Genomic DNA, 24070 nt, shown 5'->3' with positions numbered 1-24070 from the left:
TTTCACTTGCTACAGGAAATTTGATAATTCCCACTTCTGTGGTCGTGATTGTTTTAGCGAGAGGTTACCGATGTAGACATATCAAAATATTAAAAAGAGATATAAAGCAGGGTTTTTCAGACTTTATTGAAAGCACAGTCTCATACATGTGGATCTTATACTGCAATGTGAATGAATCACTGAATTTTTGTGTTTTGAAGTTTTACAAACACATTTATTATAGTGTTTATCATTTGCTTGTTTGTCACATAGAAATGGCATTGCTGTTGGAGTTACAAAATTGCTTTCAAAAAGTTTTTAACAAAAACTCTTTCTCACCTCATGTTCAAACACTCAAACCTCAACATATCCTCTGAGTAATTTGTTGAGAGATGTTTGGATGGTCCAACAATTCATGAACACAGAAGTACATTTGTGGACCATTTTATTTGAAGGTACATGTAAACGAGTCTCTGCATATCATAATTATTAATAATAATCAATAAAAAAAGAAATGCTGCACGGACACATGCAATGTGAAAAAATATAGTTGTGTAAATGTGAAGCAGTCAGTTTAATATCCGTGTTCTCAGCAGAAACATGAGGAAAACTGCACTGAGGAGAATGCAGAGAGTGCACACAGTGGGGATGACAATCTCTGTGACCATCTCCATGTGGCCGATCAGTGGATCTGGGGGGGGAAAAAACACACAGGTAAGTCATAAATAGACATGTGAAACATGCCACCCTCTAAAAATAGCAACATTTCAGCCCTGTACCTAAACTTCATCATGCACAGGCCAAACCTTTGGCATGTCTGCATGTTCCTTATTTTCCTTGGATTTTCTTCTAGCTGGAAGGGCAAACAAAAGAAAATTCTTGTTAGAAAGTTAGGTTATAATTTTCTTTCTCTTTATTTTGTGCTTAGTTATAAATAGAAAATGTAATTTTAGACAGAATTTTCTTTTATTTGCCCCAGCTAGATCACTGCCGGCTGTAGGGAGTGAAGTCAGTAACAGTTACACTAACCTGCTGCAAGGAGCTGATTACTTGAGGTGCATGTTTCCAGGGCCTTTCTTTTCCAGCTTTCAATCTGTGGCAAACATTATCCATCATAAAAAAACGGCATAAGATATGAACTGAGACATAATATAAAGTTCATCACAGATTGCACAAAAATGCTTGACTCTTGAAAAGATGAACTAAACATTAAATTGATGAAGTCATACCTCTCTCTGATTGGGGAAACCATTCGAGCTGATGATGCGCTTGTAGTACTGAACTGATGCTTTTGGGTAGCGTTGTTTATTTTTGCTCCCAAAATCCACATAGTACAGGCCAAATCTTTCAGAGTAGCCCTCATCCCACTCAAACTTGTCAAGCAGTGACCAAGCTGTGTAGCCTTTCACATTCACTCCATCTTTAACCGCTGAATGAAGAAGAAGAAAAAAAACAAAAAGGTTCCTTTCACTGGTTGAATGGGTTTTATTTATTATCAGTGTATGAAGAGCAAAATGATTTGGAGCTCTGTAGAATTGTTTAGAAGCTTTTTGAATTTTAGGGACCTAAAGCATTCACGTGGTCAATCCGTAATCAAGTTTCCATAAATTTAGATTTGCAAGTTTTCTATGTTTTTGTGAATCAGGCTGAATGGGTCAATTTATTACATCTAGTCAAAGAGAGTGGTTCTCAACCTTATTTGACTTAACTGTGACAATGCTGCTTGTTTTCAAACTCTTTTATTAACAGAAACTGGATATATTAAATTAATTAATTATTCATTTTGTAATTCTATAGGATAAAGCTAATTTTGTAACTTTATATAAATAGGAAAATTGGAATTTGTTTGTTTTTTTTATCTATATTTTTTATATTAGTTATATTTATGGGATTTTTTGCTTTTATCTTGATAGAACCATAAAGAACAATGGGAGAGAATAATTAAATAATTTTTAATACAAAGTGGCCCTGGCTCCTTTGTTGACCTCCACTTGTCTAAAAGTATTTTAAAAAATAGAAGGCATAGATTTCTCTATTGATACTGACCTTTAAACATTTCATTTATGTAATCCCTGAAGTACTGCATTCTCCAGTCATCACACAGTTCTGTGCACATAATCTTCTCCGATACTCCATTTCCTGTCACGTATATCATGGGGTCTCCATACTGTGTCTAAGAATACAAAAAGAGCCACCAATGTGCTAGTCAGACTACTGGCTACCGTCTGGAAGTAGTTGTTGCAAAGTTGTTTACAGAGATGTGATGTGTAAATGTACCTTTACATAGCTGAGCAGACGGCGGAAGCCCCATGGCACAGAGTAGAGCCACTCTGATCCAGGGTCAGGCCACTGTGGGTCCACTAGCTCAGCCAGATCACGGTCAGTGAAGTAGTTGTTTCCTCGGTTGGAGGGAAAGTTCTTTTGTGTGATGTAGCGTGTGGTGAAGTGACTGATGCCCAGGAAGTCACAAGTGCCTTTGACGTAACTTTTCTCTTGGGGGCTGAAAGTAGGCAGGCGAGAGCTACTCAGGCCCTGCTGGGCACTCTTCTTACCTGCAGAAATGAAACAGAAAAATGTTGATGATATGCATGTAAATTATCACCAGCCTCAACTAAATAAGTAGAACAATTTTTTGTTTTTTATGTTTATTTGCGGTTTGCCACTTACCTATGTATTCTTTCATTATTTGAGGATAGTCTCCATTATAGAATGGCGTGGCAAACCAACCCAGGTAGAACTGAACATATCTTTCAGCAGCTTCTATATCTCGCTGATTGGTGATATCCACTGGTTCTCCCCAGTCTGCTGACAGGGAGATGCCCACCATACCTGAAATGGCAGAAACACTTATACCAGTTTGGACCTTTGTGCCTTGACAGGTTAAAAGCTGAGTTCAGTATCTGAAATTTGTCTACCTTTCTGTTTGTTTCGCCATTGGGCGTCGTATGTGTGCCAGACCTTAGCATGAGCCTGTCAGTGCAGCAGAGGGTAAAAGTGAGCTTCAAATTTATATCAGAAGAACAGTGGTTTTAATAGTTGATAAGTATTTTTGGAATAGCTTGCTATCCCTAAATGCATGCTTATATAATCATTTGTGTTTTATCATTTATATTTAGCATTTTTGCCTCTGGTGCCCATAATCAGAGCAGTTTCTGCTTTAGAGTATCCACCTTATTTTCCAGAGGTAAGCTATTTTCTGTGAATGTGTGAGACTTCAGATTCATTAGCCACTATAGATAGATAACTAGAAGAATAACAGAGCACAGTAACCAGTAAAAATATTTGCGCTACCAACCAAATTGCAATATCAACTGATACCGGAAGCTTTGCACATTCAAGTTACTGTACAAATGTGTTAAAAATAAGGTGGATACTACAGCAAAGTGGATTGCATATGAATTATGTTGCTCATTTATTATGGTTTTTAGACTATAGTGGACTGTGGTGGATTTTGATCACCTTAATGATGTTGTGGGCAGCATTATAGGCACCAGTACCCCTCATCTTCAGACCAGGAGCATGTTCTCCAGTCTCATAACCCTCCACTGCAACAGACTGGAAACATGGGAGGAATCTTTACTGTGAGTTCAAGAATGGTCTTTATACCAGATAATAAACAGATTTTTCTCATATAAGTCAAAGTATCCCTGATAGGAAGTGTTGCTAGTTTTCATTTTATTAAAAAAAAAAAAAAAAAAAAAAAAAAAAATAACTTAGAAAAGACTGGGAATTACTCAATATTGTGTAATTTCTAGAGAAAGGCCAAGTTACTTAAAATTTACACTTTTAGCGAGTTGGAAATTGTAATAGTGGACACTTTTTACAGTTCTTACCCAAGGATTGTTGAAGGTGATCCAGTATTTGACTCGATTGCCAAATCTCTCAAAGCACAGGTTGGCAAAATCATTGAAGAAGTTGACCATACTTGCATTTTGCCAACCTCCATATTTCTCCTCCAGAACCTGTAAAGGCAAAGGTATTTTGAAAATTAAATCTAACTGAAGTTTACTCTAATGTATACTCTTTTGAAAGATGTGTACTCTGACCTACAACTGTATATAGTATATGTAATATTCAGAAAAATGTCTGTGATGTCTCTGACATACTACATGTCAGTTTCTAACATACTAAATATTAGTTGTAGGTGGATAACGAGCAGTATATTTGAGGTGAGTAGAATATGTGAATTCACAGTATTCATAAAACAGTAACAGTAAAAAGTACCCAGATGACCTACTACTTCCTGTGTGATACTGAAGTGTGCATCCAATGGAGATTTTATTATCCCATAAGGGCACAGGAGAGGATTTGTGAATGAGAGGAAGTCATGCAACTGGTGCTGGTATGTCACATGACAGCATGGCAAATGTAGTACGTTTAATTCATTCATACTTCTCATTTACAGTACATACTATATAGAACATACTTTTTTATTAGTCGCAAAGTACATTTCAAACTAAATGTAGTACCCACTAGACAGTATGCAATTTCAGACACAGCTATTGTCTTCCTCTGTGAGGATTTTGTTTTACCTGAGGTAAGTCCCAATGGTAGAGCGTCACAATCGGTGTGATTCTGTTCTCCAAAAGCATATTAATCAGGTTATCGTAGTGTTCTATCCCTTTCTCATTGATGTAGTCCGCTAAAAGACAATCAGAAAAACATTTGGTAATGACTCTTGTAAAATATTACAAAAAAAACTTTTTTTTTAATTTTGCCATTAATTTGAATTACTCTTAATCCCACTGGGCAGAATCCTTGGCCAGGAGATGGAAAAGAGATAGTGGTTCAGCTTCATGTCTCTCATCAGTGAGATATCATCCTAAAGCATACATCAAAAAGCTCTTAGAACCAAAGTGTCTACATACAGTACATAACTGTGTATTTCTGATAAAGTAAATCATAGCACCTTGATTTTATAATAGCCTTCACAGGATGAGTCACCAGTGTCATTCCGGTCAATTTTCCCTCTCTTGTGAGAGAACACATCCCAGATGCTCTTTCCTTTTCCATCTTTATCCCATGCTCCTTCTGTTTGATATGCTGAGCTGCCAGCGCCCCAAGAGAATCCTGAAAATGTATCCATACACACTTTGCTATTTTTATAAAAATTACATATATATATACACTGCCCTCCAAAAGTTTGGAAAAACCCTAGAAAAGTGGGGTTTTGGACAATATTGGCATGAATCCTTTTTAATTTGTGATAATTTTGCACTGATAAGGGACAACACAAACTACGAAAACATATTTTATTTCATAAACAGTTTATACATAGAAAAAAACTTAAATTTTTGATTCATCAAAATATCCACCATTAGCAGCTATCTGACCTAAACTGGGTTCTAATTGGTTCATTGTATTCTAAACTTAATTGGCAATCAATTGTTGAAGCTATTAAGGTGTGCTGACCCAAAAATCTTTTACAAACCTGGCATCACAGCTGGCAAAGGGGCATGTCTGACTTTGACATGTATATATTGCCATTATTAAATGATTAGTAAATGATTTATTATTCATGTATTCAATGATAATGTCAAGTTACTCTAATGTATTTGCACCAAAAAATGATAAGTATTTATGCTGATATCATCCAAAACCACAATTTGCCAGGGGTGTTTCCAAACTTTTGGAGGGCAGTGTATATATATATATATATATATATATATATATATATATATATATATATATATATATATATATATATACAGTACATTCCAAAAGTTTGGAACCACTAAGATTTTTAATGTTTTTAAAAGAAGTTTCGTCTGCTCACCAAGGCTACATTTATTTAATTAAAAATACAGTAAAAACAGTAATATTGTGAAATATTATTACAATTTAAAATAACTGTTTTCTATTTGAATATATTTCACAAAGTAATTTATTCCTGTGATGGCAAAGCTGAATTTTCAGCATCATTACTCCAGTCTTCAGTGTCACATGATCCTTCAGAAATCATTCTAATATGCTGATCTGCTGCTCAAGAAACATTTAATGTGTACAATTGTACAAAATATTTGTGTACAATATTTTTTTTCAGGATTATTTGATGAATAGAAAGTTCAAAAGAACAGTGTTTATCTGAAATCTAATCTTTTGTAACATTATAATTGTCTTTACTGCCACTTTTGATTGATTTAATGCATCCTTGCTGAATAAAAGTATTCATTTCTTTAATTTCTTTTCAAAAAAATAAAAATAAAAATTCTTACTGACCCCAAACTTTTGAACGGTAGTGTATAATGCTACAGAAGCTTTGTATTTCAGATAAATGCTGTTCTTTTGAACTTTCTATTCATCAAGGAATCCTGAAAAAAAAAAAGTACACAACTGTTTTCAACATTGAAAATAATCATAAATGTTTATTGAGCAGCAAATCAGCATATTAGAATGATTTCTGAAGGATCATGTGACACTGAAGACTGGAGTAACGATACTGAAAATTCAGCTTTGCATCACAGGAATAAATTACTTTGTCAAATATATTTAAATAGTACACAGTTATTTTAAATTGTAATAATATTTCAAAACTTCTTTTAAAAAGATTAAAAATCTTAGCGGTTCCAAACTTTATTGATATATATATATATATATATATATATATATATATATATATATATAATTCTGAAAATTAATGATTTCAATAAAGTCATATACATAATTTTTTATAAAACATTTTTATTTTAATTGTATTTTATTTAAACTAAGACAGGATTATTGTTTACAGTGTTATTTTTTTATGTGCTGCAAACATAATGAAAAAGAACATACACTGTAAAATATAAAAACATAATATGTACTGGTAATTTTCTGCAAAGACATTATCCTGTAATTTAACTGAAATTTCCATTAACCCTTAAAACACAATCTATTGCAATGTGTAATTCAAAATACCGGTAAAACACCTGTAATAAAACAATACGGAAAATTCCTTCATATTTATACAGTACATTGTGCCCTATTTTTACTTTTTTTTTTCTTTTTTCTCTTTTTTTTTACAGTGTATTGTTTTCTGGATTACCAGATATATACTATTCTTTATATATTATTATGTATATTTTAGTATTTGAGCTTAAAGAACATCTATTTGCCGTTATTTGTACGTGTTATTTGTTTTTATGAATTATGCTTTACCTGAAGGAAATGTGCCATACTGAAATGATCCCTTTTCATTCTTGGTCCAGTCAAAGTCTTCGCTAGAAAAAATGCAGGGTGCCAGAAGCAGAATGTGGCATATCCTCAGCACACTGTGTAGTGGCATCCTCTTATTCTCATAGGAGTCTGTTTTTCACCAGTAACACCTGTACAGATAAAACAGACTGCTTTTACTTACAGGCACATCTTTGAAAAAATGTTATTCTTGCAGTTGTTCGTAAATATATATATATAGAGAGAGAGAGAGAGACTTTACATCAGTTATCCTCATTTCAAAAATAAGAAAACATACTCGGAGTGGTCAGTTCTGCAGCTGAGGCATATCAATGATGCACCCCAAACTAAAAAGCTGTCACAATCCACGTGCAATCAGCCGAAAATGAAAAAAAAAAAAAATTCCAAACCCAGATCAGATCAGATGAATTAACTCTCATTTCAGCCAGCTATAAGACAAACTGATACAAAAGGCTATCAGAGACAAAAAATAAGTCAGTTTGTCAAGAGCTGCCAATATGAAAGACATCTCAAAAGTATTTATCCTGAAAAGAGGAGATGTGAGTTTCTGTCTGAAGGAGAGAGGATGAGAAGATGATTAAAACACTCCCTTCTGTTCACAGGAACCAGCAGCTTTGCCCTGTCTCGTGTCTCTCTCTCCCTCCTCTCACCCTCTCCCTCCATCTAGATTCACACTCAAGCACATATACACGTATACCTGCTCCAGGCCTCACATTTGTCTCGACTGGAATCCACTCCAAAGTGCCAGAAGGTTACCTAAGCTTCTGAACTTCATTCACCCTCACAAAGCTGCCCAGTGCCTGTGCGCCCGCATGCACAAAACAGTAGCGAATCATCTAGTAGTTCCAAGCTCCATTCAGGAGCCACACACAGGCCCAAATACCCACTATTCAAATTCAATGGGCTGAGAGGGGAAAAGTGCTGCTCCTAACATGTTTTATAGAATTGAACATTTGACTCTGTAAGCAAGTTGATGCTGGTGTGGGTGAAACATTTGCATTTTGGCCCCCAAAAGAGAAATACAAGTTTATGCATAAAAGAGCACCATATAGTTATAATGCATAATGTTCTTTTATAGAGTGCAGAATATGACATATAAATTATATAAAATAATATTTCAGTATATAGTATATTAAATAGTTAAATAAACTTAAATAGTGCTAGAATACAATTCTGACTGAACTAGGATAATCAAAATAGACCAATATTATATAAAATCATGGTTGGTTACCACTGGGCAGATCTCTATTATACATACGGCTGTTATTGTTTTATGTAAAAGGTTTAAATAAAGATTACTGGAGTACATTTTTCTGCTTCAAAGATCCATGTTTAATTTAGTGTGTTACTTGCGGTTTCTTTGTTATTATTTGTGAAATAACTAGTAATTCCTGCGTGAAAATTGTTTCAATATTTTTGTATAGCTGCCCCAGTTCAAACACAAATACAGTTACAACGTGCTTTGTAAATGAACTGTGGAAAGAATGCTGAATTGTTTCAGAAAGTGTTGGCACTGCACTCTTTAATGTGTATGTTTGTGTCTTTAGGTGTGTATGAAGCAGAATTTGTTCAATGTATGTTGGTTTATCATGTGAACATGTGTGTTGTCTTGCGTGTGCTACTGATGTGCATGTTTAAGCTTTTGTACTGTATGTGTGCATTTGAATTTCTGTATGCACGTATAGCTAAAGGCTTTGACAAAACATAGCAAACTGTATGTGTTTAGCATATCAATACACAGACAGACTACAGAGAGAACAGCAGAAAGAGTATGAGCATTCTAGCACTCCCTGTTTCTATGTACCTGCTGTATTTAAGGACCATCTTAGTGGCCACCACGAGCTGACATGAACATCTTTACTAAGGTCCCCGGACTAGCCCAACAAACCAGGTATGTTTGCGGTGCGTTCGGAAACAGGAGCAACACCAAATTTCGTAGACCGAGTTTCAATCAGATCTGCACCTCCCAAGTGGGCTGTATTAATCTTTGCAGAGAAAGACGTATAAAAGTCAGACCAACATCCGTGACTCATTGCAGTTTTGTGAAAGAGAAAACATGTAGTTCAGACCACATCCATACTGTTAGGAAAGCCCTGAAACAACATACTGTTGTTATGCTTATGTGTACACAAATGTATACACAAATATACATTTAGCTTGTTATGGAACAAATAAAATGTAACTTTAATTTAAATGTTATAAACATTTGGAAAGAAACTCCAAACGGGTCAAAAGCTATGTTTTCTACTGGCTTCTTTCATGTCATATTTTTTTTTTATTGCTTGTTGTTGATTATGTGTTCTCTGTTGGAAAATGTGCTAAGAGTATTGGACTTTTTTTCTCTAGCAAGCTGGGGTCTGTGCTCCAACGTGCCTTCTACGGGTCCAGTGGGAGGGTAAGAGTTTATTTTGATGTTTAGCTCTGAACAGCTCTGTTTGGTGCTGATGAATAGTATATCAGTCTGTTAACTGTTTGCTACTCTTTTTATTGCTTCTCATAGAGTTTTAGTGGTGTTTTTAGGAAAGGCCTTTTGGAAAATTAGCTGAAAAAGTAGCTAGTTTTTAATTCAGGTTTTCATATGCTCCAAAAATTAATCCTATTGTGCTTATTTAATACTTAAATGAATGTGTATATATTAAGGTGGGGGGTTTTTTAACATTAAGTTGTGTTTTTCAGGTGACCCTTTTCGAGCAGAGGAACTTTGCAGGTCGGCGGCTGGACCTGACCTCTGACTGTCAGAAATTGAGTGAAAAAAACTTTCCCGACAGATGCAACTCTGTCCAGGTGGAGAGTGGAGCGTGAGTACATGACAGTTTTGTATCACAATACCTTATTTGACCTTTTAAAATTCTAACAAGTGTTGGGGAAAGTTACTTTTAAAAGTAATGCATTACAATATTGCGTTACTCCCTAAAAAAAGTAGGCTAACTAATTGCGTTAGTTAACTTGGTTGCTTTTTATGTAAAGTAATGCATTTCATTATTTTTGTGTAACTTTTTCTCACCTGGGCTGGGCTTGTTTGTTTGTTTGTTTGTTTTTATAACAAAAAAAGTTCTATTTTTGGCAAATGTAAGGGCCCTTTCACACCAAAAGTGAAATGAATAAGCCTCAGGCTGAAGGAAATGCATATTTACACCCAGGGATGGGCAGTATTTATGATACATGTATTTCAAATACGTATTTCAAATACAAAATAGTATTTTATCATTTGTATTTGATAGGGTTGATGAAAATGGCTTTGTATTTTGTATCAAAATACTTTAGTGTTTTGTATTTTTGTATTTTTAAAATACTGTAAAACACTTAAGAAGTCTACATGATGACATCATAAAATTGCGGGCTCTGATTGGTGCTTACTCAGTAGTTTGCCCAGACTTGTTGAGATCAGAACAGAAAATTGATCCATATGGAAGAAGGTGGTGAAAGTAAGAAACATGCAGGCTGTCAGCTTTCCATCAATCTTTTGCATAAATTGCGATAATTTTTAACAGTTCATGTTAAGTTTTGGTAGCCTAGGCTAAATAGTTTACCAATTTACATAATGTTCTTGAAAACTATTATACCGAGCAGCAGCCCCCTATGTTTATGCTTAACAATCAAATGATTAATTAGTTAGTAACTAGTTGCTATGAATACAGGTGCCATCAGTTGTCTTATGAATGATCAATGATGTTTGTCATTGAGTCAGTGTTGCTGATGCAAAGTAGGCCCTTTGTTAACAAACACCAAATAACTTAATTAGGACACAATTATGTGTCATTCGCAAACATTAAACTGTTGGTTACTTTAAAACTAACCTTCATCTAGGAGATCACAGGTATATGTGAATATTCAATCTGTTAAAGCCACAATATGTAAATTTTCGCCTCTAAAGGTCGTTTATTCAAAACAAAGGCGTAGCTCGATGACACCTTGATTTCACGGAATTATGGGAGGTGTTGTCTTCACGTCTACAGCTGGTGGTAAAGAATCGGGACGAGACTCGGGAGGAAATCATTTTCATGGATGAAATTATTAACATTACTGTAGTATGAAGCAGAGCATGGCCGAGTGCTGTGAGAGCTGAACGAGGCTGCTGGAGCGATTGCTAATGAGACACGAGCGCAACACACGTCTCGACAGCAGCTTTGAACTTTTATTATGTCGCAGTCGCCGCTTCCACTTCTTCTGCTCAAGCGTATGTGGGGTAAAGCAGCGCTGTCTTTTCATATTAGATACCTTTGTGTGTTGAAAGTTGTTATAATGCTACTCTTTTGCGAAGAAATTTCATGCTCCCTTGTAAAAGTTTTTTTTAGTATTTTTAAAATACAAAAATACAGTAGTTTATTTTGATTCATGGTGTGGCTGCTGTATTTTGTAGTTTATTTTGATACACTTAAAATTAAGGTATTTGGTATTTTATTTTAAAATACATTTTGATGTATTTTTGCCCAACCCTGTTTACACCTATACAGTAGAGGGTGCAGCTCAAACAAACCTTTCAGCTGTGCTGCCATTCTGGATTAAAGAAGAATATGATACAGGAGGAAGTTCAACACTCTTATTTCTTAATTTAATCTAAAATAATTTTTGCTTATTAGTATGGGTCAGCAGAAAAGACACTGGTTAATAAAGTGAGATTAAATACATAAAGTATATTTGTTTAATTTAATATAGTTCATTATTACAGGTTTGCATACAATTCTGAGATTGCATTTCACTGTTTTTATTCATTTTGAGGAATACTGAATGTTTTTGTGCAAGCGAGATGAGTAAATTGCTCACATTTAGTCTAGAACTACAACAACCATCACAACGCCTCCGCACTTTATTTCTCCTAAAGGGATAGTTCATCCAAAAATGAAAATTCTGTCATCATTTACTCCCCCTCAAGTAGTTCCAAACCTGTATGAATTTATTTGTTCTGCTGAACACAAAGGAAGATATTTGGAAGAATGTCAGTAACCAAACAGATCTCACTATTTTTACTACTATAGTAGTAAATGAGGGGCAAGATCTGATTACTGACTTTCTTCCAAATGTCTTTCTTTGTGTTCAGCAGAACAAATAAATTCATACAGGTTTGGAACAACTTGAGGGGGAGTAAATGATGACAGAATTTTCATTTTTGGGTGGACTATCCCTTAAAAATGGAGAGCTGTCAGTCAATAAATTTGAAAAAGTAACTTGCGTTACTTTACTAGTTACTCGAAAAAGTAATCTGATTATGTAACTCAAGTTACTTGCGTTACCCCCAACACTAAACTAACATAAATCTAATGATTACTTCACATTTTGATTCGGTTGATATTTTGCTAAATAAAATCAAATAAAATTTTTGCATCGTCCACCCCATGTAATGACATTTTGCCAATCATATGTCATATGTAGATGGGTAGGATATGAACATGAGAACTTCCGAGGGCGTCAGTATCTGTGGGATATGTCTGACAGGGGGGAGTACAACTGCACTGATAAGTGGTGTGCTCAGGGTGACCACATCTCCTCTGTTCGTGCTGTGAAACAGGTGAGACATTATTATTTACTCATTTGTAATACATCTGTATTACTCAATAATACCAAAAATTAAAGTACTATTACAACTAGTGATGGCATGATCCAAAATCATAAATCTTTTTTATCTTCAATTTTTTTTTTTTTTTTTTTTTTTTTTTGCATCTATTTAATGGGCTAGGACACCAACCCTGCCCGTGCACAGCTGTTTGAGAGAACAGGTTTCTCAGGCAAGAAGACAGAGCTCCATGATGATATCCCAAACCTGATGAGCCGTTACAGCCTTAACAGGGTGTCCTCCATCAGAGTAATGGGCGGAACGTGAGTACAAGTTCACTGATGTTCAAGTACTCGGATATTTATTCTGTTTCTGTATATATTCAGTATTGTGTACATATTTTTGCAAACATACACGTTATATTTCCCATCTCTCTTTCCTTGACAACAGCTGGGTGGCGTACCAGGAGCCAAATTACAGAGGAGCGCATTACATCCTGGAGAAGAAGGACTACAACAACTTCTCTGACTGGGGTGCTCAAAACAGCACCGTTGGCTCAATTCGTCGTGTCCGCTTCGGCTAAACAAAATCCCCTGAAAAACACTCACACCCGTCAGCTCTTTATACAAACAACATGCCAGCTCTAAGTGAAACAAACCCTACAGAAGACCTATTTTAGTAATAAACTGATGAAAAAGACAAATATTGTTGTTTGTGCTTAAATGATCTAACAGTAATTACACAATTTATCAGACATGATAAAGATGAAAAGTTCTTCAACCGCTCAAGAGCTTGAGAATGAGTGTTGTGTTGCCCTCTGGTGGTGAAGCACATCATGCGCATTTGAGTCTGTTATTCTGTTACCTGGCATGTCAGAGCCACCACCATCTTGAGATAGTCTCATAGCACAGATTCAGGATTGTTCCCAGGGTACTACAGTACTCAGGGTTTTGTCCCACTGCCCTGATGGGACGCATCATTAGACGTGGGATGCTAATAGGAACTGTGAGCTCACGGCTTTGCCCTCTCTTCTATGATCCGAATCCTTTAAAGAGCAGCTGTGGAGCTCATCTGTGTATATTTGAGCATACGTTGAGGAATTCACACGGGCTTTAGCTCTGTGTTGGACTGACAGACACATGCTGCCGTGCTTTCTAAAGGCCGGTGAGGTATTTCTGTGGGTCGTGGGAGTAGCAGTTGCTGTGGCCCGGTCGTGCCGATGATGACATTGTGCTACATATCTCTCACGGTCACCACAGCAGCCTGAAGGTACCCACCAGTGCCTCCTTTACATGCAGAAACAGAAAAGGGGTAGAAAGAATGCAAGTTGGTTTGGGATTAAGTCTCAGAGAGAAGGACATACAGGGAATGAGAGAGAGCCAGGAGTGAAAAGAGGTTTATGTGATTATAAACAACCATTATGCTAACTACTGGCTCTTTATTTACAACTATAAAACTAGCTAGATATTGTTCCCATTAGTGCTGCAGTTACTGTTGCTCTTATAATATAGAAGATGACTAAATGGTTCCAAAGATTTAAAAAATAACCAGAAATCCAATAATTAGTGTGAGACATGAGTCTAGTGTATTATATTATATTATATTATATTATATTATATTATATTATATTATATTATATTATATTATATTATATTATGTAATTACATTTATAATATGAATTAATATAAGTAAAAAGTGAATATTTACAATTCATTATTTAAAAATAAAAATAAAAATGACAGTTTCCACAAAAATATATTAGCAGCACAGCTGTTTTCAACATTGATAATAATAAGAAATGTTTCTTGAGCACCAAATCAGCATATGAAACTGAAGACTGGAGTAATGACTGCTGAAAACTAATTTAAAAATATATGTATAAATTGCATTTTAAATATATTAAAATAAAAGTTATATTAAATTGTAATAATATTTAATATTCCACAATATCACTGTTTCCACTATATTTTTGACTTGTTTAAAAAAAGTTTAACATATATAGGCTATATATATATATATATATATATATATATATATATATATATATATATATATATATATATGAATGTCTACACAGTATTTTGGGGTTTTTTTTAGAGCTCAGGGTAGGAAGTCTATCACAAAACTCTTTCCCTCTGTACCACACATACAAACAAACAAACAGTCAGAGTCTGTCCTTGAAGGTGGCAAGGCCTGTTGAATGGGAAGGATCCTATGTTACTTTCCAGTAAACCATTTGGTCACAGCTGAAATGGTAAACTAATTGACCACCCATACACAGCATTCCTCTTGCTTGAGTTCAATCCCACACACACAAACACATACATAAAAACATATAGGCCTACATTCACACAACAAACCGTAATCCAGTTTTAACAATCACACTTTGACTCCCTCTTTCTCTCAGTGTGTTTATATGGTACAGTATGTAAGTTTGCACTTACAAACATACCACACATTGGTTGTTCCTTAAAAGCTGTTTGTCCTCTCTTCTATTTTTTCTTTTTCTCTCTGTGATTACTTTTACTGTGATCCATAAGTCAAACTTTATAGATTACCAGTCCTCATGTTACATAATTACAGTACTACATGACAGAGTCCCAAACAAGCACACACCTCACAGAACAACACACCTTAATGGCAGTTATTATCTCAGTCTGGTTTAGTTTCGTTCACACAGTATTGCAGAGGAACTTCCCTGAAACCACTTCTATCAAAGTGTGACCCGCATCTTCATCAGAGTGTCACAGCAAAAACTGACACTCTCTCAAGCGAGGCAGTAACAACATGAATGTCACTTTGTTTTTGTCAGTTCAATCTGGGAAACTCCACCAACTTGATTTTGGCCCAAGAGAGAAAATGTATTGACGCTAAAGAGATTTAGACAAAATTTACAACAGGATATTCTGTTGTTTTGACTCATTTGCAGTGTAGATATAACTTTATCAATGCACAATGTTCTTTCTTGCGCCTTTTTGCTTGGTCTATATTACAGAAAGATGATCTCACCAGAAAATAGCTGCGAGGCTTAAACGCAAACTCTTTCATGTCTGACAAGCTATTTCAGTATGATTATCAGGGAAATCTTGATGGTACATGCCACTTTGCAGCGTGGCGTCTTGTTCCAACATGTTTTGGTCTTTTAGTCAACAAAGAAGGGAAATGCCTGGGGAGACTGCATGCTCAATGCTAATGGCATATCTATGTTTGAAGGAATTTCTCCATTATCTGATAACAATATCTGATAGGCACCAAAAGTGGTTTTACTGGGGCACTTTTGCTATAATGCCACTAAAATTTCCTTGATCGCTTTGATGTGAAATCAGTGACCATTTGAATACATAGTTTTGCACTCATCAGTAATGGGGCTGTACTAGACGGTTTGTACAATTACAAGAACTAGTTTTACTTAGAAGTTATCATTATTTTCATGCACTTTTATGGGTTAATTGTGAGTTTAAAAGTATAAAAATCATAGCAGTTTCAGAACAAGCATTTCCAGATACTAATGTTACTATTCAGTATGTAAATATTGCCATGAGATCTTAAAGGGGACATATAATGCCCCTTTTACAAGATGTAATATAAATCTCTGGTGTTCACAGAATGTGTCTGTGAAGTTTCGGCTCAAAATACCCCACAGATCATTTATTATAGCTTGTCAAATTTGCCCCTATTTGGGTGTGAGCAAAAACACGCCGTATTTGTGTGTCCCTTTAAATGTAAATGAAGAGGGCGGAGCTTAAACAGCTCACGCTTTGGTTGCTCAAACAACAAAGCTGGAGAATCTCACACAGCTAAAATGACGATTGTCAATAATGGTGTTCAGTCTTACATTGTTCAAACCGGAGTCAGACACTGATGGAGAGACAACTTTTGAATGCATCTGGACATTTCTGAATGGTTAGTGGATAAATTTATGTAGTTGCTGTGGAGTTGATTAAACTCGTTGACTAGCATGTGCCGTCATGTTAATCTTTTGCGCAAATCCAGCGCTGAATTGACCCTCGTTTGTGAAGCAGTCCGGCATAAAATGATCAGTGTTGCCAGTTGCTTTCATTTGAAAGTAGCTAAAACTAGTCGCTAGATGACATCATACTGGCGAGTCCACTGATCTATATTAATGTAATTATAGATTAGTGGGCGAGTCACAGAATCTATATAAGGTTTGTTCAAGAAGTTGCTAGATTTGTTGATAGTCTTTTGAAAAAAGTCTCTACAGGGGCGGGGAAGTCGCTAAATCTAGCGACAAAATCGCTAAATTGGCAGCACTGAAAATGGCGGAATGGCAACAACACTCTACTACAACAACTCTTCCTTTTCTCTAAAGCAGCCCAACATGGCCTCCCCCTCTTTGTTGCATGTTCCCGGGGGCAGGGTTTATGTGGATTTTAGGGTAAGTGATGTCACTAACCCGGGAAGAAGCTTGTTGTAGTCTCTACCAGCCGTTTGTTGTAGTCCTTAAACAGAGAATTCTTTAAAAGAAAATATCTCGCTTTGCAGTGTACTTTGAGCGTTGTAACTACGCAGTCGTTGTTTATGCTCTAACAGCAGCATTACACACTAGCTAAAGTTAAAAAAGTGAAATCATAATTAACCCCCCTTTAACATCAATATTGTGTTCATTGCAGTAGTGTTCATCAAGGCTCTTGTTTGAATTCTCATGATAGAGACTCATGGACTCATGTCTAGGTGGACAGCCAGAGGCTTTGACCACAGTCAATAACAAAGAGCCCTGGATTCTTTTGTCTTTTGTCCCAGGCCCTGGTATGAACTCAAAGCTTGGACAGGCCACCACTGTGGCCACCTGTGAACCACAATTATCACCAATGCTTGCACACTGGACCAATTAAGCATCCCGTGCACTCTCCTCCATTCAGCCAGCACTAACATCTTTGCAGCGATGCCAGGACTGACTCCCTCACATCCCGCTCACTCATCAATAATGACTCTTTTGAGCAATGTGTGTGTGAGTATGAGCTGAGAGATATTTAAAGGGTTGCCAAGTAATTACACAAACAACACATTTCCTGCTATTCAGATTTCAAAAAATTACTTCTAAATCGTGTCAAGATTTATTAGACGACTTTCAGGAATACTTGATTCTGATTGGTCAATAGCGGCACTCAGTGGTCAGATATTTCAGAAAGTGATACATTTCCACAGCAGTTAAATCTCTCCTTAAAGGGTTAGTTCACCTAAAAATGAAAATTATGTCATTAATGACTCACCCTCATGTCGTTCCAAACCCGTAAGACCTCCGTTCATCTTCGGAACACAGTTTAAGATATTTTAGATTTAGTCCGAGAGCCTTCTGTCCCTCCATTGAAAATGTATGTACGGTATACTGTCCATGTCCAGAAAGGTAATAAAAACATCATCAAAGTAGTCCGTGTGACATCAGTGGGTCAGTTTTTTGAAGCATCGAAAATACATTTTGGTCCAAAAATAACAAAAACTAAGACTTTATTCAGCATTGTATTCTCTTCCGGAATCCTTTGATTCCATTGAATTGATTCCATTGAATCCTTTCCATTGAATCCTTTCATCTGTCGGCATTGGTAATGCACTTTTACGTCGCCGTGGTTGTTTTTGGCGATTAGGACATCCGCAACATGCACACTTACGCACCATTTTAAAAAATATAGCTATACCAAAATACAAACAATGTAGAATAGCTTGAATACAGCGTGCGTCTCCCTCAGACTGTAAACGAAGCTCTGGCGCACCGGATAACACGTCATCAGCGTCTTACATCAGCAGCGTCACTGCAGAGTCGTGAACCACACAGAAGGGGGCGGTAATGCACCAATAAGCTGGATGCCAACCGCCGTAAAACAGGAAAGAAGAAGAAGAAGAACGGAGTCGTGAACGCGGATTGACAACAGACCCGGAAGAGAAGACAATGCTGAATAAAGTCGTAGTTTTTGTTATTTTTGGACCAAAATGTATTTTCGATGCTTCAAAATGTCATGGATGTCCTAATCGCCAAAAACAACCACGGTGACGTAAAAGTGCATTACCAACGCCGACAGATGAAAGGATTCAATGGAATCAATTCAATGGAATCAATTCAATGGAAGGGATTCCGGAAGAGAATACAATGCTGAATAAAGTCGTAATTTTTGTTATTTTTGGACCAAAATGTATTTTCGATGCTTCAACAAATTCTAACTGACCCTCTGATGTCACATGGACTACTTTGATGATGTTTTTATTACCTTTCTGGACATGGACAGTATACCGTACATACATTTTCAATGGAGGGACAGAAAGCTCTCGGACTAAATCTAAAATATCTTAAACTGTGTTCTGAAGATGAACAGAGGTCTTACGGGTTTGGATCGACATGAGGGTGAGTTTGTTATCATATTTTTTAAATAATATAATATACATTTATAACACTGTATTTTGTGTTGTATATACTGCCATTGCACAAAACTAAACACTGCTGCAAGGTGGTTTCTAATACAGCTACTTAAGGTACACTCTTAGAAAAAAACATGTTCAGTTGGGTTCAATACAGAACCCTAGGGTTCTTGACTCAATTGACTCAAGAACGCTTTATGCCAAAAAAGGCTCTATATAAGGAGAAATGTCTTAAATGGTTGCATAATACTTTCATGTTTAATGGGTTGATTTCTTTTTCAATTGAAAAGTATGTTTACGAGTTGTTTAATTTATAAAATTTATTAAAAATTAAAAAATAAATTAAAACAAAATGAGTTAAATTGAATCCATAAAATGATCCCATGATAACCCCCTAAACAATTTTAGGCACCTTACAGAGCCTTTTAAGGTTCTTTATAGAACCTTTTCTTCTAAGAGTGTAGTTATTATTCAACATATTTCTCTCGTCTGACTGCCTTAATCCAACTATTTATATTTTCAGACGTCATATTAGGCCTGTTTATGAAAATCCATCAGATGACAATTTTCATATCCACGTGTGTTATGTCGCCCTTATGAAATATACTCATATACTATCAGTCACTGATACATATAATGAGCTTTATAACATTTAATTTACTTGAAAATGTTTCAAAGCGAGTAAGACATCACATCAAAAACTGTGAATGGGATTTGCTGCCTGTCAGGGTAGCATCAGAGTTTTAACCCCACCTCTGCATACAAGGCCACTGTCTGTTTCCAATTAAGAGTGGAGGCTGGAAAACAGCCTTTAAAAAGGGCCTGAGCATGTTTGGATGTTTACATTTCAGTCCTTCCCTTCAGCGTGGAGGCTGCTTGGAGGCTGAGCAGAAGAAATAGCCCAAAAGCAGCTAGGGGTTTTTAAAGTCTCAGTACTCAGTTACCAGAGTCCTGCGCCACCCACGGAGCCCCCGATCCTATCAAACACAAACACAGGCAAAAGTGGTTTACTCAATAACACAGGCATGCCATAGCCTTCTGCCTGGCTGCAGAGATATGCACTACCAGGTCATTTCCATCCCTCCATACTTATTTCATGCTTCTTCATGGTTTTTGTGTGTGTGTGCAAAAGTTGTTGTTTTGGCATTAGTTTTATTTTTAGATGCTGCTAAATATTTTTCCAATGCATAAATCCCCAAGATAATAAACAGTTTATGATTTTATATTCCATTTGATTCATGCATGAAATCCATTGAATTAATTAGAGATGTTTTTGCATTATTTGTTATGAATACAATTTAAAAACCAACAGTTCTAGCAGCCATGCTTCATTCTCCTATATAAAATTTAGCAATACTGTGTATTGCCTTCGTTCCGGAAAGAGTGCTTCGGGCAGTTTTGGGAATAATGTGTTGCCTTAGTTCTGGAAAGAGAGCTCTGGACAGTCTCTGGCCTGCTCCAAAAGCGCTTATACTGACCCCATTATGGGCGTATAAATGTGGATGCTTAAATTAGAGCTGGTCTGCATTCACATGTCATTGCCAATCCCAGCTATGGACTGTGAGAGGGACCATGAAGCTGTAATCTAGAGTTTATGTGTGTGTGTGTGTGTGTGTGTGTGTGTGTGTGTTTGGTGTGTGCCATTCACAGGCCCAGGGAATAAAACTGAATGCAGTTCATCTCAGGCACTTGGAGTGACTTGAAACTTGCCAGTTCCACCATCTTATGAAACATAACTTTATAAAAACAAAAACAAAACAAAAAAACATTGTAGTGAATCGTAGAAATTATTTTTGTACAATCATATGTAGTATGCGTATATAGAAGCATATGTGCATATTAGAGAAGAGAAGGAGAGAGGAAAACATGCATGTGAACATTGTTCTTTCACAGTTGGAGTCAGTATATTTTGTCCTAGATGTGTCAAGGTCCAAACCATGCACTAGACTATATCATAATAGAAAGGCCAGTATGTCTGGACCCAGATTTCTTTTAGATAGCTCATATTTGGATTTCATGTGAAAACTGGCCCTGAACCTACTGATAAAGCTTTATCTGTCATGCTCCACCCTGGGCCATTCAATGTATGTCTTTTCTTATCTCACATGGATGATAATTATATGATAGGCTACTGCTCTATGTCACGGATGCAGGCAAAGGAAAATGATTAAAAAAAGAAATGCTTGAAAGGAAAAAAAAAAAAAGTTCATAGAGAAGATTTGATTAGTTGAGTGAGATGTAGCAGAATGGAAACCCTCTTTTTATTCACACGAAGATGGATAAACTGTAAAGAATGTGCAGTTGTTACCTTGCAGCCACTTCTGCCTGATTTGACTCTTTAAAAGTATTGTATTGGTGTATTCAGGGCAAGCTTATTCAGTAATAAAAAATAATTAATTAATTAATTAATTCTTTGACCTGAATAAAAATGGTTAATTTAGATGTTATGAACTTTTTGATGTTGAAACTTTCTGTAAACCTCTCTTCTGTATTTCACACGTTTCTGCCTCAAATTCTCCCTCTCTCTCTGCTCAGAGTCAGGCAGGGACAGGAAATTGAGAGCCGATCTGGTAGTGGTCTGGCCTCCCAACCTTAAACTGCAGAACCGCTCGTCTTTGAAGTTGAGAGAAGAATCACATGCAATTACTTGCGATATAAACCACGTTCTTCAAAAACAGATCCCCTCTCTCTCCTTCTCTCACTGAGGGCTTACTTTTTTTTCTCAAGAATTATGAACTAGTGGGAGAGTCGTTGACTCGCCAAAATCTGGGAATTTAATATACAGTAATCAGGGAGAAAGATTTAGAAACAGTTGAATGAATCAAACCATGAAAACATCCCACACATTCCCTCCAGAAACATGCAGAAAAAAACACAAATTCAGTGAATTCATTACCCATAATAGTTATTCCCTATACATTCAGTAACTTTCCCTTTGTCTTCACTTTTAGCCTTTTTTAGAAATACGAAAGTGTCGCACCTTTATGCCCAACATTCTTGTCTCTCTGAAGACCAAGCTGGGTATATATTGTCTGAGTCCAGCAAGTGAAGAAGTGGAGAACTTCCTCAGGAGAGAAAGAATGCAAAGTATTCTCCAGATGACTTTTGTGCACAATCAGAGAAGAGTAAGTCTCTCTCTGTCTCTCTGTCCATTCCCACCCTTTTTGAAGCATAATATAGAGGATTGTTTTATTTGTGTTTTCTATTAAATAGTAACTTTGACATGATTGTGATGTGTGGCGCTCAAAAAGCATTCAGGGGGACCATGTTTATTTAATCCTGACAATCACTCCTTTGGCAACTGCAAGTCCACAACCCCAAATCCACCTTCATTTCTTCTATAGATATTACATTTTAAACTTCATTATTAGTTCCACCACTAAGGACAGTACTGATAAAGCTTTATCTGTCATGCTCCGCCCTGGGCCATTCAATGTCTTTTCTTAACTCACATGGATGATAATTATATGATAGGCTATGCTCTACGCCACGGACGCAGGCAAAGGACATCAAGCCAAATATGTTTATTTCATTCAAAGATTATATATGAAGTATAATTTTGAGGAATATCTGGGCTTTAGTATGTTATTCCTGAAAAAAAAAAAAAAAAATGTTTTTTTTAAATAACTTGTTTTTTAGACAATTCATATATATTGAATTAAGTTTATTTTCTTTAAACCACTGTAATTTTTTATTTTTTTTATTTTTTAACATAAGTCTATCAAGAACACTTGAAAAAAATGTTTTTTAAGTATGCTTAGTTTGACTGGAAAACAAGAAATATGATTAACCCTTATAGGGTCTTTGGGGTCTTTTTAGATCATTTTTGGAGGATTTATTATATATTTTAAATTTATATAAATAAATAAATAATTTTGTTGAGTAGGTTTTTATACAAGAACAGCTTTTTATGTAAAAGTCACTTTATAAAAGACCTACATTTCTAACTTTCATTCATGAGGATAACATGGATAATTTGACATGGTTTAGTGTAAGATTTTTGCCCATCTTTTGGAAAATGCAGTTTTAAAAGTAAAAAACTATGGTTTTTACCAGTAGATGGCTCCAGAGCTCCACTATTTGCTATGTGCTATTTTACTAACTGAAAGACATCTTTTCACAAGTATTTTTTGTTATATTGCAGCCATTTGCTAAAATCATTTAAGTTCATTTTTTTCCCTCATTAATGTACACACAGCACACCATATTGACAGAAAAACACAGAATTGTTGACATTTTTGCAGATTTATTAAAAAAGAAAAAGTGAAATATCACATGGTCCTAAGTATTCAGACCCTTTGCTCAGTATTTAGTAGAAGCACCATTTTGATCTAATACAGCCATGAATCTTTTTGGGAAAGATGCAAAAAGATTGCAAGTTTTTCACACCTGGATTTGGGGATCCTCTGCCATTCCTCCTTGCAGATCCTCTCCAGTTCTGTCAGGTTGGATGGTAAACGTTGGTGGACAGCCATTTTTTAGGTCTCTCCAGAGATGCTCAATTGGGTTTAAGTCAGGGCTCTGGCTGGGCCATTCGAGAACAGTCACGGAGTTGTTGTGAAGCCACTCCTTCGTTATTTTAGCTCTGTGCTTAGGGTCATTGTCTTGTTGGAAGGTAAACCTTTGGCCCAGTCTGAGGTCCTGAGCATTCTGGAGAAGGTTTTCATCCAGGATATCCCTGTACTTGGCCGCATTCATCTTTCCCTCGATTGCAACCAGTCGTCCTGTCCCTGCAGCTGAAAAACACCCCCACAGCATGATGCTGCCACCACCATGCTTCACTGTTGGGACTGTATTGGTGATGAGCAGTGCCTGGTTTTCTCCACACATACCGCTTAGAATTAAGGCCAAAAAGTTCAATCTTGGTCTCATCAGACCAGCGAATCTTATTTCTCACCATCTTGGAGTCCTTCTGGCGGGCTTTCATGTGTCTTGCACTGAGGAGAGGCTTCCGTCGGGCCACTCTGCCATAAAGCCCCGACTGGTGGAGGGCTGCAGTGATGGTTGACTTTCTACAACTTTCTCCCATCTCCCGACTGCATCTCTGGAGCTCAGCCA

General features: G+C 36.3%; 2 protein-coding genes across 3 annotated transcripts; one reads left to right on the top strand and one right to left on the bottom strand.

Annotated features, from left to right (window-relative positions):
- Positions 1-107: 107 nt before the first annotated feature.
- lctla (lactase-like a) lies at positions 108-7251 on the bottom strand. Of its 2 annotated transcripts, XM_048184513.1 has the most exons (14): positions 7117-7251; positions 4889-5049; positions 4714-4801; positions 4512-4621; positions 3813-3941; positions 3439-3534; positions 2895-2949; positions 2647-2808; positions 2257-2531; positions 2026-2152; positions 1209-1408; positions 1009-1072; positions 759-832; positions 555-670 (listed from the first exon to the last, which is right to left on the bottom strand). In XM_048184513.1, the coding sequence occupies exons 1-13, from the start codon at positions 7241-7243 to the stop codon at positions 759-761; spliced, it is 1668 nt and encodes a 555-aa protein (XP_048040470.1). In that variant the 5' UTR covers positions 7244-7251; the 3' UTR covers positions 555-670. The 2 variants fall into 2 exon arrangements, with proteins under 2 accessions (XP_048040469.1, XP_048040470.1); XM_048184512.1 differs by lacking the exon at positions 759-832 and having other exon boundaries at positions 108-670.
- On the top strand, positions 576-13342 carry crybgx (crystallin beta gamma X). Its single transcript, XM_048184516.1, has 7 exons — positions 576-693; positions 8971-9043; positions 9499-9547; positions 9829-9950; positions 12523-12658; positions 12827-12966; positions 13094-13342. Exons 2-7 carry the CDS (start codon positions 9000-9002, stop codon positions 13224-13226), a joined length of 624 nt encoding a protein of 207 aa, XP_048040473.1. The 5' UTR covers positions 576-693; positions 8971-8999; the 3' UTR covers positions 13227-13342.
- The last annotated feature ends 10728 nt before the right edge of the window (positions 13343-24070 follow it).

This window comes from Megalobrama amblycephala, linkage group LG3 (genome assembly GCF_018812025.1).
Source record: "Megalobrama amblycephala isolate DHTTF-2021 linkage group LG3, ASM1881202v1, whole genome shotgun sequence".
In the NCBI taxonomy this organism is placed as follows: domain Eukaryota; kingdom Metazoa; phylum Chordata; class Actinopteri; order Cypriniformes; family Xenocyprididae; genus Megalobrama; species Megalobrama amblycephala.
Note: the sequence above shows the minus strand (reverse complement) of the source record. Positions and strands in the feature narration are given on the sequence as shown.